This window comes from Sceloporus occidentalis, unplaced genomic scaffold, assembly GCF_023333645.1.
Source record: "Sceloporus occidentalis isolate IW3139 unplaced genomic scaffold, rSceOcc1.0.p SCAF_6, whole genome shotgun sequence".
NCBI classification, from domain to species: Eukaryota; Metazoa; Chordata; class Lepidosauria; order Squamata; family Phrynosomatidae; genus Sceloporus; species Sceloporus occidentalis.
Genome location: NW_028316986.1, coordinates 64,701,242 through 64,719,961, shown reverse-complemented (window position 1 = coordinate 64,719,961; position 18,720 = coordinate 64,701,242). Strand labels below are relative to the sequence as shown.

The 18,720-nt window shown below is 43.9% G+C and overlaps 1 protein-coding gene across 1 annotated transcript in view; it reads left to right on the top strand.

Moving 5' to 3' along the window:
* The first annotated feature begins 5,808 nt into the window (after positions 1-5,808).
* EDARADD (EDAR associated via death domain) overlaps positions 5,809-18,720 on the top strand; it is a 33,480-nt gene continuing 20,568 nt past the window's right edge. Inside the window, exons 1-2 of the mRNA XM_089528409.1 lie at positions 5,809-6,063; positions 14,941-14,973. Of these exons, the coding sequence (XP_089384535.1) occupies positions 6,030-6,063; positions 14,941-14,973 (67 nt within the window). The 5' untranslated portion in view covers positions 5,809-6,029. The remainder of the gene's footprint in view (positions 6,064-14,940; positions 14,974-18,720) is intronic.

Sequence of the window (18,720 nt, the reverse complement as noted above, 5' to 3'; positions counted from 1 at the left end):
ACACCTCTCTAGGAATTTCTAGGTCCTCCAGTGCAACTCTGTGGTCAACGTTCGACAGACACTGACCATAGAACTGCTCTGGAGGAGCTACAAATACCTAGTAGAGTCTTCTCTCTATGAATCTCTAGGTCCTCCAGTGCAACTCTGTGGTCAACGTCTGACAGACATTGACCATAATTGCACTGGAGAAGGAGCATCTAGGTCCTTCAGTGTGACTATTGGTTAAAGTTGACCTAGAGATTCCTAGAGAGAACATATTAATCAAATCCATGAATAATCAAATCTGCAAATATCAAAGCCACACATATGGAGGGATCAGTGTAATTTCTATGCCCACTTAACATATAGTTTTAGCAAAAAAGTCCAAACCCCATGGAATTTGTTTATTTAAAAAAAAACTACTTTATTATGATAAAAAGATTTTAAAATTAAAAATCCCTATCAATAAAATAGCAGAATCAGCCACAAAACAAAAGTAACAAGAATATCAAATCTATTAATTTAAACACCAGGAGATTAAAAAGGTCTAAGCCTCTTTCCTAAAACTCATTAGTCTGATTGCCAGGCAAGTAGCCCTAGAGACAGTACTCCAGTATTAATTCTACTGAACTGAGCATTTGTATCACCTTCAAGATCTGAAGCAATTATTCCATGTCCCAGTTTGACTCAGAAGAGCATCAGAAAAGCAATGCTGTCTCTGATGGTGGCATACAGCGCAGGTAGGACCTCTGCATGTTGGTTCCAAGTCTGGGGGTCCTTGCACACTACACAAGTATAGCACTTTAACTACCATGGTTCCATCCTATGGAATCTGGGAGTTTGCAATGGTTGTTGTTGTTGTTGTTGTGTGCCTACAAGTCATTACTTACTTGGAAATGGAACTTCACATTGATTAAAATAGGTAAAGATAAAGGTATTCCCCTTTTACAAGGTTGTCAAGTTGGATCCAACTGTAGGGACCAGTGCTCATCTTTGTTACTTGGCACTCTTCTCCAGCACCACATCTCAAATGAGTATTTTCTTTCTATTGGCTTTCTTCACTGTCCAACTCTGACATCCGTATATGGGGATAAGTATTATGGTGGCTTAAAAGATCCTCACTTATATCTTTTCACTTTACGATCAGTTTAAAGCAGGGGTGGAACTCATGCAACCCTTTTGATGTTGTTAGATTGAAATTAATGCTATAAACTGACAAGCGACCTGAAAGCACATACACACACTGCATGTTGCAACTCCTCCCCATTTTTAATAAAATTACCAGGATGGGAATCAGCAGAGGGCACTCTTTCTTTTTCTGAGTTGTTAAGGGAAGTTTGGAGGGTTTTTTTTTTCTTTTATTAGTTTTGTGTTACTTTTCTTCATAGCTGGAGTAGAAATCATGCAGCCCTCCAGATTATGTTGGACTGCGCCACTTCTCATCATTAGCTATGCTAGCTACAGCTGCTAGGACTTGCAATCTAACAGCATCAAAAGGGTTGTATTAGTTGCACCCCTTCTTTAAACTATGAAAAATGGTTTTAAAATCTAGTTCACAATATCTGTCTGAAAAATCAGTATCTGCTTGGTAAGCAACATTTAATTAATCAATATAAACTGTAAACAAATGAAATTCATAGTTACAAATTAACTCAGTTCTGTACTGCATGGCTGGATATTGCACAATCTTCCAAATGTTATTAAACTATACCTCTCTGCATTCCATAACATTACCTATGTTGCATATTCAGGCATAGCTACAAATATGTTGGCTAAATACAACCAAAATCCACAATCTAGTAATGTTGTTCTTTGTGCTTTTTTAGCTGGCCCAAAAACGGTATCACTGGTTTGTGGATTTTAGATTTTGTTGTATATTACCTGTGTTGGTTAAGACTACTGGGAGTTGCAACTCAGCATCTGGTAGGCTGCTTGATTCCCATTCCAGACGTATCATATTTCATTATAGGTTTAAATCCAATTGGCAGTCCCAACTAGAACAAACTTACTGAATCAGTGGCATTAATGTTGAATTAGGCAAATGCATGGAGAATATGGTATCACAGCTACTAATCATAGGTACTTCAAGGATCATAGGCAGCATGTCTCTCAAAACCAGTTGCTTGGGAACACAAGTGGAAGGGTGCCTTTGCACTCATGTTCTGCTTATAGGCTTCCCACTGGCATTAGTGGGATACTTGAGATTTAGTATACTGGACTAGAGAGTTTTTGCTCTGATTCAAAACTACATCTTGTTTTCTATGAAACACAGTCAGGAGGCATCCATCTGGAAGCACCATCACTCTACATCTCAGTCGTTCAGAGCTCAAGTATACAGTATTGTATTTCTAAACTGAATGTCATTAAATTCTAAACTGAATGCAGTAACAGCTTATTTACAGGTAATGAATGATTTGATCAGGAAAGTTTGTAATTTATAGATCTGTATTTCAACCATGAAGGGGAAATGACAAGGATCAATGAACATCTTGATGCTTTGGAAGGGACAGAATGTACAGAAATAGCTGAAGTCACATTTCTATTGGCTGCTGTTCAAGAGAAATATAAAAATCTACATTCATGACAAGAATCTGTATTTTATTTATTCCTTTGATTTGTCATCCATCAAGCCCAGAGAACATAGCACATACAATTTATGAAGGCCTCTCTTAACAATTATACAACAAAGTAATTGCCACATTGATTTTCAACCAAGTTCACCTAGTTTTGTATTCTTTCCTAGAGCCATGGCTCATTGAACTTCTGCATAAACATGTCTAGGATTAGGCTGTCAACCAAGCAAAAATGACAATCCACTGAGTAAATGAACAAAGCTGCTTGGACCTTGGAAAGTCTTTTTAGTGCATCGTGGGGTGGGAGCTGTTAAAAACTATGTGGACTGTAATATAATAAGCTACTGGAGAGGGGAAATCACCCATGATTTCTGCCATTTCTATCTCCTAGGATACAAACCCATGATCCTTCCAGTTCAAATAGTGAAAGTCCTCTTATTTAAAAATACAGCAGAAAGAATGCTCACTGTAGATTTTTTGTTTGTTTAACACATGCCTGATTGAAAGATAAGCACTACTAAATCAAATTGATTTCAATGGGAGATACTTAAACAGGAAATTAAAAGTCATGTCATTTCTTTCTTTACAACCTAGTGAGAATCAGTCTTTTTCTTTCAGTTTTTACTGCTAAGACTCTGGTTCATGCACTGGTAATTTCTCGCCTCGATTACTGTAATGCTTTGCTAACTGGGCTTCCTCTTTACCATCTTGCCCCCTTGATTTCAGTACAACACTCTGCTGCTAGGATAATTTTTTCCGCCCACCATTATGATCATGTCCCTCCATTATTGTTGTCCCTTCACTGGCTCCAAATCCTATTTAGAATCCGTTATAAGCTGTTATTACTAACTTTCAAAGCCCTTCATGCTTTGGCCCCCACCTATCTGTCAGCACTTGTTTCCCCCTATCTTCCTGTTCACTCTCTGCACTCTGCCTGCCTGCCTGCCTACCAGGCTGCTGGTGGCTTTGAGGGGCCCGGCAGCAGCAGTGGCGGTGGCCATCAGGGCTCGGTTCTGGCCCTCTCCTCCTCCTCCTCCTCCATGCTGGATCGTTGTCTGCTGCTTGGCCTCCTTTCCCTTCTCTGCCCTGGTAGGCCTACCTTAGAAGGAGGCCAGGGCGGAAGGAGAGAGGCAGGCTGGGAGGACGGAGGATGAAGGACGTACGTACATGCGTGCTTCCCCAGCGTCCATGCCTCTGTGCTCCCGGCCTGCCTCCAGGTCCCCGCAAAGGGGGGGAGAAGGATTCTGCATGGAGGAGGTGGAGGAGGAGGCCAGCACCAAACCCTGACAGCTGCCGCTGCTGCCACCACCACCACCCCCTCAAAGCTACCAGCAGCGAGGTAGGTAGGTAGGTAGGCTGGCCGGCTGGCCAGCCAGCCAGCAAACAAAAAGAAAAAGGAGGAGAAAAAGAAAGAAGGAAGGGAGGGAGGGAGGGAGGGAGGGAGGGAGGGAGGGAGGGAGGGAGGGAGGAAGGAAGGAAGGAAGGAAGGAAGGAAGGAAGGAAGGAAGGCAGGCAGGCAGGAGGGAAGGCCGGTGACAGGGAGATGGCCGGGGCCATTGCAGATGCCCCCTGACCTGTCACTGGCGGCGGAAGTGAATCCGCCTGTGGCTTTCACTTGGATGAATTAATTTATTTTATAATAAATCAATTCATCCCAAAAAACACCACTTTGAAAGTGGTGCCAGGAAACATCGGGGGTTTTGCGTTTCCCCCGTATTTTCCCCTTTAAAATCGATCTCATAAGGATTAGGATTGATTTCAAATGGGAACTAGGGTATATAACCCGAATCTTGCTGCGATTTATATCACAGTGGGAATGACCCCATTGTCCCCAGGCATCATTCATGGATTTATATGGGCATAGTGTCCAGATGACATCATTGATTTGTAGTCATGTTTTTTAACCTTTGGAGTTTGTTATGGAAGCAAAAAACATCCTTTGTCAATACCCTCCATCTGAATGTACCCCAAAGTGTACTCAGAAGTGAATCCAAGTGAGTTTCTTGAGATTTACTGGTGTACTGGTTTGAGTGCTGAACTAGGATTCAGGAAGAATGAGTTTGACTACTGGTCATCCATGGAAAACCACTGAGTAATCTTGGGCCAATCACACATTCTCAGCCTTGAATAAATACTGCTTATGGGAGAGTTGTCTGGAGTCAGAGTCAATGTTAAAGCACGCAACAACACACACAGCAAGATACTGACTTTTCAAACAGATAATGATGTTTGTCACGGCATAAAAAGGAAAAGATATGATTCTGACTTTTGTGCTCAGTTGTATATCTTTGCATTTTAATTCTTTCATAGCTGCCCTCTCCATTCTTAATCTTCTGATTTCCTGACTGCAGTCTAGTTCAGAGGTTCCCAAACTTTTTGACTTGCGGAGCCCTTATTTCTAGGACAGGGCCCCTAAGAGGTCTACCTGATGTCTTAAAACAAGTTAATGGTGTTTAGGAGTATGTATAAGAATATATTATTATTATTTAATTTCATTCAATTTTTATTTCTAGAGGTAAGCCAGTTTTACAAGTTGTGCAATAAGCTCCTTGGTTATCTGTCCATGGATCAATGGTGGACAAGGTTCTGGGAAGGATGGTCAATGGAGAACCTTACAGATGATGTCAGGAGAACCTCTGAGGCAAGGAACAGTAACCAGTTCAAGGAAAAGTGGCCGGCAAAACGTTCCAGAAACCGGAAGGTGTGATAGCCGGTCGGGCTTCCGAAGCGTCACTGAAGCGTCCCCTCTCCTCTCCCTTTGACAAAGTGTTCTCAGAGCAGCCATTTCTTCAACAATGGGAATTTCCATTATGAACAAATGGCTGCTCTGAGTACATTTTGCTGAAAGGGGAGGTGAGGGGATGCTTCAGCGACACTTCAGAAGTGCAACTGGCCATCATACCTTTGCGCTTCCCGGGTATTTTGCCGGCCATTTCAGCACAGCAAGCCTCCGTGTAATAATCTTTAAACCACAACTCTGATGCTTGTGTCCCACCACAGTGTCACAGGAGATTTGTTTTGGGGTTTGGAGTTCTGAAGGAGAGCTCAGTTTTGTATGTTTGTCTTTTAAAGCAGAAGGGCAATGTGACTGTGTTTTATCTTTTATAAACAATAAGTTTTCTAAAGTTAAAAAAAGAAAATCTGTGGATCATATGGAGGGCTGGCTGAAGAAGAGAATGGAAAGATGAATCAGGAGAGGAAGGGGGAGGCCTGAAATCTCTGTCTGTCCCTGGAGGGGTGGGGAGACTAGAGAACCTGGGCTGCTGCTGCTTCTTTCCCTGTGAAGTGTGGCTTTACCTGCAGCTCCTTCCGCTCCCCTGAGAGAGGCTCTCCAGCTCCAGGAGGAACTTGGCTTGCAAAAGGCGGAGGCCCACCCGACTGCTCTCTTTGGGGGGCAGAGGCAGCAGGGGGAAAGGGCAGCCCCCACTGCAGCCCCCTCCAAGCCTTCCAGGGACCCCTCAGCCTCCTCCCCTCCCCATGGCTTCTCCCCAGGGAGACCCTCTGCCTCAAGGTAAGGAGAAAGCAAGCCAAGCCCGCCTCTTTTGTGGCTGCCAGGGGAGAGAAGGGGGGGGGCATTGGCTGCGCCTGGCCGGAGAGGCTGCCCATCCATCTGCTCCTGTGGCCGCTGGGCGGGACTGGGCTGGGCCGGGAAGGGAGGGAGGCGGACCCCTGAGTGGCCACGAGGGAGGGAGGGAGGGCTAGAGGACTCTGTGGCGGGGGTCCTCCTCCTGCTCCTGGGCCTAGAGTGGCCAGGGGTCCTCCTCCTCCTCCTCCTCCTCGCTGCCAAGGGGGACAAGGCACTGCACAAAGGGAGGACGCCCTGGGAGGGAAAAAGGAGGGCCTGGCCACATTAAGCCTTGAAACACTCCTAGAAATGGAGGACAGCTATGGAGAATTGAGGACCTTCCCACAAATGGAGGGCATGGCCAAAGAAAAGCTCAAAACACTCATAGGAGTGTAAATTCATGCTTCTTAAGCATGCCCTAATTTCTCCTGGACAGAAGGTGGGCACTGCAAAAATGGAGGACCTTCAGGAAAACAATGGGAGGACCTGGCCAAAGAACAGCTAAGAACACTCCTAGAAATGTCAAGCCATGCTTCTTCGTCATGCTCAAAATGGAGGGCATGTGGGAATTCCTCCTGGACCAAAGGCAAATGTAGGACAAGTCCTGGAAAAAGGCCGGCTCCTCCATCTGAATCCATAGGCCTACATCTGAGGGAGTGGGAGAGGAGGCCTTTCTGGAGCACCTTGCCCTCAAAGGACTGGATGAATCATTCCCTCAGACACCAAAGAAATTAAGCCCTGCAGCATCCCTCTGAAGTCGAGCAAAATTGCGGCAGAAAAGTTGCCTTCTCCTGCAAGAACAGATTTCTGCCTGGCCCAAGAGTAATAAGTGGCTTCAACAAGCTCTTCGAAACCAAAGGAGAGCAAGAATACAGTTGCAGACGTCTGAGGCAGACAATGTCCAGGAACATCTTTCTTTTTTCTTTTTCTTCTCTCTCTCTCTCTCTTTTGGGGCTTTAGAGAGTATGCCCTCCTTTTCCTAGACCTGTTCTCCATTTCTGCCTTCTGTCCAGGAGGAATTCCAAAATGTTTTCCATTGTGGAGCATGCCCAAGTGACATGGATTTATATTTATATGAGTGTTTTGAGTGTTTTTAGCTTTTATTGGGTACTGCCGTACATTTCTCTTGAATGTCCTACATTTGTGGTGCCTTGTCCTCCTCACCCCGCCTGAGAGGCCCTTCACCTACAGGAGAGAAAGTTCAGGGGCTTCGCTCCATACCCAACTTGCAAGTAATAACTACCACACTGAAGAAATAATGCAGTTTGACACCACTTTAACTGCCGTGCCTCCATCCCACGCTGTCCTGGGATCTGTAGTTTTGTGAGGCACCAGCAGCCAATGTGGTGCAGTGGTTTGAGTGTTGGACTATGCCTTTGAAGAGCAGAGTTCAAATCCCCACTTAGCCATCTGGGTGACCTCAGGCAAATCATACCAAAGAATTGGAAGACTGTGAATAAGCTAACAAACTGGGGGCCATTCTTTTTTACAGCCAGTATGGTGTAGTAGTTTGAGTGTTGGGCTATGACTCTGAAGACCAGGATTCAAATCCCTGCTGAGTCATGAAAACTCACTTGGTGACCTTGAGAAAGTCACACTCTCTCAGCCTCAGAGCATGGCAATGGCAACCTTCTCTGAAGAAACATGCCAAGAAAACCCTGTGATAGGGTCACCTTAGGGTTGCCATAAGTCAGAAGTGGCTTGAAGGCAAACAGGTCAAGAGAGAATCGAGTCCCTATGCACAAAAAATCCACTTTAGTTTTCTCCTTAATGTTATTTTCAGCACTATAATTTCAGAGAGAAAAATTCACTTTTAATTGTTGATATTATAGGTTGCTGAAACTGGAGTGAGAAGCTCTTAACAAGCTACTACAGATCGCTACAAGATCTATTGATAAATCCCAGTCTGCAGGAATGCAGACTAAGCTCAAATTTCCAAAAAACAAAAATCAAACACACAAACTAAAAAGGAAACCATTAAACCTTTTGTACAAGTAGTTGTCTTAAGGATTACCATCTCCTCCTCATTTGTTTGAGAATCTTATCTAAAAGTAGTACTGCAAAGATGATTCTTTCCTTGTTTTTTATAACATCTTGAGCTGGAACCATTTTAAGCTTCATAAAGCAATGAGGAATAAGAAGCGAACTGGAAATTGGCAAAGTATCTAGTACTTGGGCCTGAGAGTGAGGCAGTGTGGGCCCAGGCCCTTCCAGCCGGGTACTCAGTTAAGGACCAGATCAGGTTAGGTGGGCGGGGGGGCGGTATTGCCTTGGTACATAAAAACACCCTTTCCTTAACCAGGATCCCAGTCCGGAAAACAGATCACATTGAATGTATTTACCTGTCCCTGAAGGCTAGAGACAGTTTAGGGATTCTGTTGGTCTACCGGCCACCCCGTGCGCTAACAGACTCCCTGGCCGAGCTGACACTGCTGGTCTCGGAGCTGGTGTTGGAGTCCCCTAGGCTTCTTGTCCTGGGGGACCTCAACATCCCTTTCGAGGCCAGCGATATTCCAACAGGTGCAGCTCGGGAGTTCATGACTACCATGACTGCCATGGGCCTGTCTCAATTAGTTTCGGGGCCTACACATTGTGCTGGTAATACTCTTGATGTGATCTTCAGTACGGATATGGAGGCTCCGTGGGTTGAGATCTCTAGTGTCTCTCCCTTGTCATGGACGGATCATTTCCTGGTTGAGGCTAGAATCAAGGCTTCTACCATTAACCCCCCCGGGGGTGGCGGACCTATTAGGATGGTCCACCCTCGAAGGCTGATGGAACCCATAAGGTTCCAAGAAGCCCTAGAGGGATATACGACTGGCTCTGACGGCGATTCTGTTGATGCCCTAATCGACACCTGGGATACTAATCTCTCCAGGGCTATACACAGCATCGCTCCCAAGCGTCCTTTCCGGCCTGCTTCCAATAAACAACCCTGGTACACTGAAGATCTCAGGGCAAGGAAGCGGGCCGCGCAACGACTAGAGCACAAATGGCGAAGACATCAGCGCTTGTCTGACAGGACACTCCTTCGCTCTCATTTAAGAGCCTATGGAGTGGCAATACGTGCAGCGAAGAATTCTTTCTATGCTGCACGTATTGCGTCCGCAGAGTCGCGTCCGGCAGAGCTGTTCAGGGTTGTGAGGGAGCTAACTCGGCTCCCTCCCACCTTGAGCCCTATCTTGGAGCCATCTAAAGCCTGCTGCGACGATTTTAACAACTTCTTTGCGGATAAAATCTCTCGGATAAGGGCTGATCTCGACGCCAGTCTTTGTGCAGATCCTATAGGAGAGGTGTCCGAAGCGTCCGTGGTCCCTGTTATACTGGATCACTTTGAGTTTGTTAGTACCGATGAAGTGGACAAGATCCTCCGAAGTGTTAGGAGGACGACTTGCTCTCTTGATCCCTGCCCCTCATGGTTGGCAGCTCAGGGGGGAGATGTGGTGCGACTAATGTTGCATCACATAATCAATACATCTCTAAGTGAGGGCCAGTTTCCATCTAAATTAAAATTAGCAGTGGTTAAACCCCTGCTAAAGAAGCCCTCCTTAGACCCCCTGATCCATAATAATTATCGGCCCATCTCGCTGCTACCTTTCTTAGGGAAGGTGATCGAGAGAGCAGTCGCCTTCCAGCTTCAGTCGATCTTGGATGACACCGATTTTCTGGATCCATTTCAAACTGGCTTTCGGGCGGGCTATGGAGTTGAGACTGCCATGGTCGCCTTAGTTGATGATCTCCGTCTGGGCATGGACAGGGGGAGCGTGTCCCTGTTAGTGCTCTTGGACATCTCAGCGGCCTTCGATACCATTGACCATGGTATCCTTCTGGGACGCCTGAGGGAGTTGGGAATTGGGGGCACTGCTCTGCAGTGGTTCCGTTCCTACCTCTCGGGCAGATCCCAGATGGTGGAGCTGGGGGACTGTCGCTCCGATAGGAGGGCCCTGACATCTGGTGTCCCTCAGGGAGCGATTTTGTCCCCTATGCTTTTTAACATTTACATGAAGCCGCTGGGAGAGATCATCCGGAGACATGGGGCGCGGTGTTATCAGTACGCTGATGACACCCAGATAATTTTCTCTATGTCTCCGACTGATGCAGTAACTAAGGCTGGCATCTCTCCTCTAGATGCCTGCTTGACGTCAGTAATGGACTGGATGAGGGAGAACAAACTCAGTGTGAATCCAGGGAAAACGGAAGTACTGGTGATAGGTTCCCCGGTCTCGGGTAGTGAGATCTGTCACCCGGTCCTGAACGGGGTCACGCTCCCCCTGAAGGACTCGGTGCGCAGCTTGGGTGTACTCCTTGACTCGTCGCTCCAGCTGACTTCTCAGGTGGATGCGACGGTCAGGAGTGCTTGTTATCAGCTTTGGCTGATACGCCAGCTGCGTCCCTACCTGGACCAAAAGGACCTAGAATCTGTTGTACATGCTTTGGTAACCTCTCGATTGGATTTCTGCAATGCGCTCTACATGGGGCAACCCTTGTACCAAACTCGGAAGCTGCAATTAGTGCAGAATATGGCAGCCAGATTGGTCGCTGGCAGCTCCAGGTCGGACCACATAACACCTATCTTAAAAGATCTTCACTGGCTGCCTATTCGCTTCCGGGCTCAATACAAGGTGTTGGTTTTGACCTATAAAGCCCTAAATGGCTTGGGCCCAGGGTACTTGGAGGACCGCCTCTCCCCACACAATCCACCCCGCACACTCAGAACATCTGGGACTAAATTGTTGGAGGTCCCTAGATCCAACCTTATTCGGACCTCGCAGAGAGCTTTTACTATTGCTGCTCCTGTACTATGGAATAAGCTCCCTGCAGAGCTTCGCTCCGCCACCTCATTAGATGTTTTCAAAAAACAGCTGAAAACATATTTATTCCGGCTGGCCTTCCCACCTTAATTTGCTTGTCTGTTTTTTCCTGCCCTTTTTTCCTTTCTGACCCTGGACCGATGAATGTTTTTGCATTTTTCTTCTGCCCCTGATATATGTATTTCTTATTTTATTATTTCCTGTTCCTGTCTTTGTAATTAATGGTTTTTAACTGCTGATTGAATTTTTAACTTGTATTGTAATGTTTTATAACTTTGTAAGCCGCCCTGATCATTTTTTTTGGAAGGGCGGGGTAGAAATAAAATTTATTATTATTATTATTATTATTACTTTCAGCATTTTTTCAGTGATTCTTATCTATCTACTTTGGTTTCAAGTTCATTTTCAGAATGTTAGTTTAATAAGATAAGAATGGGTTTATTCTCCATAAAAGAAGCTTTCAGTTGCTTCATCTTAAAAATAGCTATCCTTAACAACTGTAATAAGAGTCGTTACTAATAAAACAGTTACACAACATCACAATGCAGAGCAGAAATATACACCTTCTGGAGCTCTATATAGTTTATGTGGGAAATATAAGACACTACATAGAACTGGATATTCATTTGGCAAAGCCATGATGGGCTCTTCAATAACAATTAACAATCTTGGTGGCCCTTCAGACAGTGAGCAGCAGAAGTGATACAGTCCTCATATGAAGTTTTTTTGCATTTGCCTCGCTTCATCATGATTGAAACCAATCACAGTCAGACTGGAACCGGTTTCAAATGGGAATGACAGTCATATAACCCAATCAGCAATTCATTTTAAATCACAGTGGGAATGTGGCCTAAGTGTGATCCCATAATCAGGAATAATAAAAGAGAAGAATTCAGGATGGATGAGAGTTTTTCAGAAGGGAGATACTGAAGGCACAATTTCAAAAAGTCCCAGTGCAGAGGAAAAATGGGAAGTGTCTCAAGAAACCAGGATGGATAACTAAAGAACTTTCAACTAAGCTAAGTTTTAAAAGGGACATGTATAAGAAATGGAAAAGGGGGACAACACCAAAGAGGAGATTCAAACAAATACCTAGCACATGAAAGGATAAAGGCAGAAAAACTAAAGTGCAGAATGAGCTCAGGCTTGCTAGAGAGGGGTATGTCCGTAGCAAAAGGAAGGAGAAGGAAATGGTAGGGCCACTGCATGGAGAACATGGAGAATTGCTAACAGAGGAGAGAGAAAAGGCAGAACTACTCAACACCTTCTTTGCCTCAGTCTTCTCAGAAAAGGAAAAGGGTGCTCAACCTGAGGAAAATGGAGCAGAGGGCACAATAGAGGAAATGCAGCAAAGAATAAGTAAAGAGGTAGTACAGGAATACCTGGTTAATCTAAATTAATTCAAGTCTCTGGGGCCAGATGAACTACATTCAAGGGTATTAAAAGAACTGGCAAATGTAATCTCAGAGCCATTGGCAATAATCTTTGAGAATTCTTGGAGAACATAAGTCCCAATGGACTGGAGGGGGGGGGGGCAAATGTTGTACCCATTTTCAAAAAGGGAAAAAAGGAGGACCCTAACAATTACCACCTAGTTAGCCTGACAACAATACCAGCAAAGATTCAATAGCAGATCATTAAAGAGAGAGTCTGTAAGCATTTAGAAGGGAATGCCATAATAACAAAAAGTCAACATGGGTTTTTCAAAAACAAAGCATGCTAAACTAACCTTATCTCATTTTTTTTGATAGAGTCACATGTTTGGAAGATGAAGGGAATGCTGATAGCATATCTTGATTTCAATAAGGCCTTCAACAAGGTCCCTCCATGATATTCTTGCAAACAAGCTAGTAAAATGTGGACTAGACAATGCTACTGTTAGGTGGATTTGTAATAGGTTGAAAAGCCCAACCCAAAGGGTGTTCACTAATGGCTCCTCTTCATCCTGGAGAGAAATTACCAGTGTTGTGCCACAGGGTTCTGTCCTGGGCCCAGTGCTATTCAACATCTTTATCTATGACTTGGATGAAGGAATAGAGGACATGCCTATAAAATTTGCAGATGACACGAAAATAGAACTTGGAGGAGTAGCTAATACCCCAAAGGACAAGATCAAAATTCAAAATGATCTTAATAGATTAGAATGCTGGGCAACAACTAACAAAATGAATTTCAACAAGGAGAAATGTAAAATATTGCACTTAGGGGAAAAAAATGAAATGCATAGATATAGGATGGAGGACATCTGGCTTGCCGACAGTACATGTGAAAGGAATCTAGGAGTCCTAGTAGACTACAAGTTGAACATGGGTCTGCAGTATGGCTCTGCAGCTAAAAAAGCCAATGCGATTCTAGGGTGCGGTACAGATGCGCCAAATGCACCATGCTGGTGGCATACTAGGGTTAAGGGACTGTGCGGCAACCACACAGTCCCTAACCCTAGTACGGCACAGCACCGTAACAATGGCGGCGCCCCGTGTATACAGGCGTCACCACTGTTACATGACGGACGCATAGCATCCGCATGTCGTGCCGTGCTTGTGATGTCACAAGTGCACCATTGGCGCACTCGGGCGTCACAATGGCGTCACAAAAAGAACCCGCTTTTCATGCAGTTTGGCGGTTGCGGCTTCCCTGTGGGGGGAAAAAGGCATTGTCAGGCTTCCCTTTTTGGAAGGTCTCTACTGCACCTAGGTTGCATCAATAGAAGTATAGTGTCTAGATGAAGGGAAGTAATAGTACCACTCTATTCTGCTTTGGCCAGGCCTCACCTGGAATCTTGCATCAGTTTCTGGGCATCACAATTCAAAAGAAACTGGAGCATGTCCAAAGGAGGGCAACTAAAATGGTGAAGGTTCTGGAAACCATGCCCTATGAGGAATGCCTTAGGGAGCTGGGAATGTTTAGCCTGGAGAAGAGAAGGTTAAGAGGTGATATGATAGATATTTGAAGGGATGTCATATTGAGGAGGGAGCAAGTTTGTTTTCTGCTGCTCCAGAGACTAGAACACGGAACAATGGATACAAACTGCAGGAAAAGAGATTCCACTTCAACATTAGGAGGAACTTCCTGACAGTAAGGGCTGTTGGATAGTAGAACAAACTCCCTCGGAGTGTGGTGGAGTCTCCTTCCTTGGAGGTCTTCAAACAGAGACAGGATGGCCATCTGTTGGGGATGCTTTGATTTAGATTTCCTGCATGGCAGGGGCTTGGACTGGATGGCCCTTGTGGTCTCTTCCAACTCTATGATTCTATGATTGTATGAAAAAGGATGTTGACAAGTGTGTCATAGGAGGGCGAACAACATGGTGAAGGGTCTGGAAACCATGCCTTATGAGTAGAGACTTAGGGAGCTGGGTATATTTAGCCTGGAGAAGAGAAAATTAAGAGGTGATATGATAGCCCTGTTTAAATATTTGAAAGGATGTCATATTGAGGATGGAGGAAACTTGATTTCTGCTGCTCCAAAGATTAGGACATGAAGCAATGGATGCAAACTACAGGAAATTTTACTCAACATTAGGAAGACCTTCTTGACAGTAAGAGCTGTTCGAGAGTGGAAAATACTTCCCTGGAATGTGGTGGAGTCTCCTTCGTTGGAGGTTTTTAAAGAGAGGCTGTATGGCCATCTGTCGGGGGTGCTTTGATTGTGTGTTCCTGCATGGCAGGCGGTTGGACTGGATGGCCCTTGAGGTCTCTTCCAGCTCTGTGATTCTATCATCCTGATGTTCCTCTAAGGCAGTGGTTCTCTACCTGTGGGTTGCGAACCCTTTGTGGGTTGAATGACCTTTTCACAGGGGTCGCTTAAGACCATCAGAAAACACAAATTTGCAACGGTCTTAGGAACTGAGACACTGCTCAGTGAGTCACCACAACTATATTAAAGGGTTGTGGCATTAGGAAAGTCGAGAACCACTGCTCTAAAAGGTTCAAAGTGATGCCCCAGAGATCCTTTCTTTATCATCTCAATAATTCTGAATAAAAGTAAGGTCCTTCTGTCTTTAAATTTATAGGCATTTACCTGGAAAGAAGCCTCTTGGAACAAGGTGAGATTTACTTCTGAGTTAGCATGCACATGTCTTGAGCCAGGGTGGTACAGTGGTTTGAGTGCTGGACTTGGGAGACCAAGATTTGAATGTCCACTTAGCTATGGAAACGTATCTTGGGCAAGTCACATTTTCTCAGCCTAGTGCAGGTTCCCAACCTGGGGTGCCTACACTCCCTGGAGATGGGAGATCGATTTCAGGGGGTGTGACAAAGAGTGGCTAGTGTCACAGATCATCCATCATTTTTTTCTGAATACATAAATTGGAATCTAATTATTTTTTTTTTTTTACAGTTGAGTTTGTTCAGCCACAATATTATATGTGATTGAATTTGTGATTCCAAAATTAGAAATTAGACTGCTTCCTCTTCAAATGTGATACTACTTTTGTAAGGCATGTGGACATTAATCAAATATTTCCTAGGGGTGTGGTGTATAGAAAAGGTTGGGAACCCCTGACCTAAAGGAAGCCAATGGCAATGGTCCTCTAAATAAATCTTGCCAATAAAACCCAGTGATAGGATAGCTATAAGTAAGAGTTGATTTGAAGGAACATAACAATAACAACAAAACATGCACTGTTAATAAGGGGTTTTGGAGGGATGAATGGGATTTCAAACTAGGCTCTCCCTGGGCATAATGCATCATCAGAAGGATTGTCTCTCACACTCTGCTGTGTTATTACTATAAAGGATATGATAGTGTTGCTTGGATAATTTGTACAGCAGCTCAATACTGGATGGAGCTACAACAACAGTAAAACAGGAAGAGAGAGAGAAACATGCTTCCTTACCAGCCATTCAGCTATTAGAGAATGTTTTCAAACAAGTGAGCATTCCTGTGTATATTTAGGCGATCCTATGTGCTGCAGTGTTGACAGATGTGCAAGAATTTTCATTCAAGAATAGACGGCTTCCATAAAAAGGTGTAGGGCTTTTGTATTTTTCAAAAGCAGATATAAGTATTTAGATTACTCCAGTGTTGCACTAACATTAGTTAAACAGCAGTAGCTCCTAGTCTGGCCAGTGCATCTCAAGCAAGAGGGTAGTTGGAGAAATGTACAAGTACTGAATGGCATAGCTGCCCTTCCCATTCCTAGTCTTCTTATTTCTGCACTCTCCATTCTGGTCAATGTTTGAGCCTAGATAGGGGAATTCTTTAACTATTTCAATTTTCTCATTCTCTAGATTGAATTTGTGTGTTTTTTCTGTGGTCATTATTTTTGTTTTCTTCATGTTCAGTATCAGACTTGCCTTTACATGTTCATCTTTGACTTCATGATTAGCTGTTCCAATTCCTGAATGTCTTCTGCTAATACAGACAGCCCTCTGTTTTCATGAGGAATCCGTTCCAGACACCCCATGAAAACTGAAATTTGCAGATATTCAAGCCCTATAGGCTTGAATGGGGGCACATGCCCGCGAGCAGCTGCAGCACATGCCCCATTTTAACCCCCTCCATATTCTCCTCACAAGTAAGCAAAGGTCACGGATCTGAAGCCCATGCAAACGGAGAGGCAACTGTATTATATTGTCGTCCACATATTATTATTATTATTATTATACTTTATTTATATAGCGCTGTCTTAGGTTGTTAATGTTGCTTCCTCCTATCTTCACTCCTTCTTTTTCTGTTTCTAACTCTGCTTTTCTTATGATGTTTTCAACATATAAATTAAACACGTAGGGTGATAGGATGCAGCCTTGTCTGACCTCTTTGCCTAGTGGGAACCACTCTGTTTTCCCAAATTCTGTTCTGATGGTGGCCTCTTGTCCTTGGTACAGATTCCTCATCAGGACTGTCAGATGTAGTGGCACACCCATGTCTTTGAGTGCATTCCATAGGTTTTTGTGATCTATACAGTCAAATGCTTTGCTGTAGTCTATGAAACACATGCTGATTCTTTTCTGGAATTCTTTGGTGCACTCCATTAGCCATTATATGTTTGCAATGTGGTCCCTAGTTCCGCTTCCTTTTCTGAATCCTGCTTGAACCTCTGGAATCTCTCCATGTATGGTTGGAATCCATGCTGCAAAATTCTGAGTGTTATTTTGCTTGCATGTGAGATTAGTGCTATTGTCCTATAGTTGCTGTAGTTTTTTGTATCTCCTTTTTTGTGGATTGGTATGTATATCAAGCGTTTCCAGTCTGTTGGCCACCTCTTTGTTTTCCATATTTGTTGCCATATTTCAGTAAGCACTGAAGATGCATCTGACTGTGATCATTGTAGCAGTTCAGTTGGAATATCAACTGTTCCCGCTGATTTATTTTTCCCCATTTCCTTTATTGCAGATTCAACTTCACTTCTTAGAATTTGGGGTTCGTCATCAAATGGCTCCTCATTCCAAATGTCATTCACTTCTTCATATCTTTTGTATAACTCTTCTGTGTATTGCCACCAGAGTCTTTTTATTTCTTCTTGTTTCTGTATTATGTTCTTTTTTTCTTCATACAACATTCTTCCTCTTGGTTTGAACTTGGCTTTAATTTTTGAAAGATTTTGATAGAGGTCTCTCATTCTTCCCTTTTTGTTGTTGTCTTCTATTTCTCTGCATTGGTCATTGTAATATTTCTCTTTATCCCTGTGTGTCAGATGTTACATAGTTGTGTTCATACTTCAAGTTTTGTACCTGTCTCCCTTTGCTTTTGCTGTTCTTCTTTCTTTTATTGCCTGAAGTGCTTCCTTCCGAGGTCGCTAAAATGAGTACCCAGACTGTTGGGGGCAAATTAGCTTACTTGCTAATTAGCTTACTTGCTGTTCACCGCTATGATCTTTGGAATAGTGGTATATAAATAAACAAATTATCTGTCATCCATTGTTTCTCATCTTTCTTTTTGGCCATTGTTAATGTTTTCTTGCATTTGTCCTAAATGCCAGCATTGGGGCGAGTGGGAGATGTGGGACCACATGTCGCATGCCCCAACTTTCCCCCATGCCGGCATGATGCCATGCACCCCACTGCACAGTGGGAAGTGTCTCGGTGCTCCCTTGGCACAGTGTGTACATGCGTTGTGCCAAAAAGCTGGGGCACTGGTGGCTATGGCACCCTTTTTGTGCTCCAGAAAGGCCAGATCGGGGCCATGGTGTGTGGTTGCCATGGCCCCAATCTGGCTCTATCCCCAGTTCTTCAGGTTCCCAGTCAATTATACTCCATAGTTCAAATCTGTGTTTTACATTGTCGTTGAATTCATCTGAAATATTATTCAGGTCATATTTTGGTATAATAGTGTTTTTTGCTTTCTTCTTCAGCTTAACTCTGATTTTTGTTATGAGCAATTCATAGTCTGTGACACAATCAGCTCCTTGTCTGGTTTTGGGTACATGGATAGAGCTCCATCTTCTACATCCAATTATGTAATCTATCTGGTTTTTGTGTTTACCATCTGGTGATATCCAGGTGTATAGTCTCCTATCTGGTTGTATGAAACAGATATGGTATTTGCAATGAATAGATTGGCTTCACAGAATTCTGTCAGACGCTGTTCTGCTTTATTTCTTGTTCCTAATCCAAATCTTCCTACTGTTTTTTATTCTTCTTTGTTGCCAAATTTAGCATTGAAGTTTTCAATGATTAGTCTGAAATCTTGTGATGGTATTAGCATACATAGAACTAATGTTTCAGCAGCACCAGTTCTTGGCAATATCAGATCTAGCTACAGTGGCACATGCCTTGATTATATCCTATTTGAATTACTGTAATACACTGTAGGTGGGGCTGCTTTTAGAAACTGTTGCAGCTAGACTGCT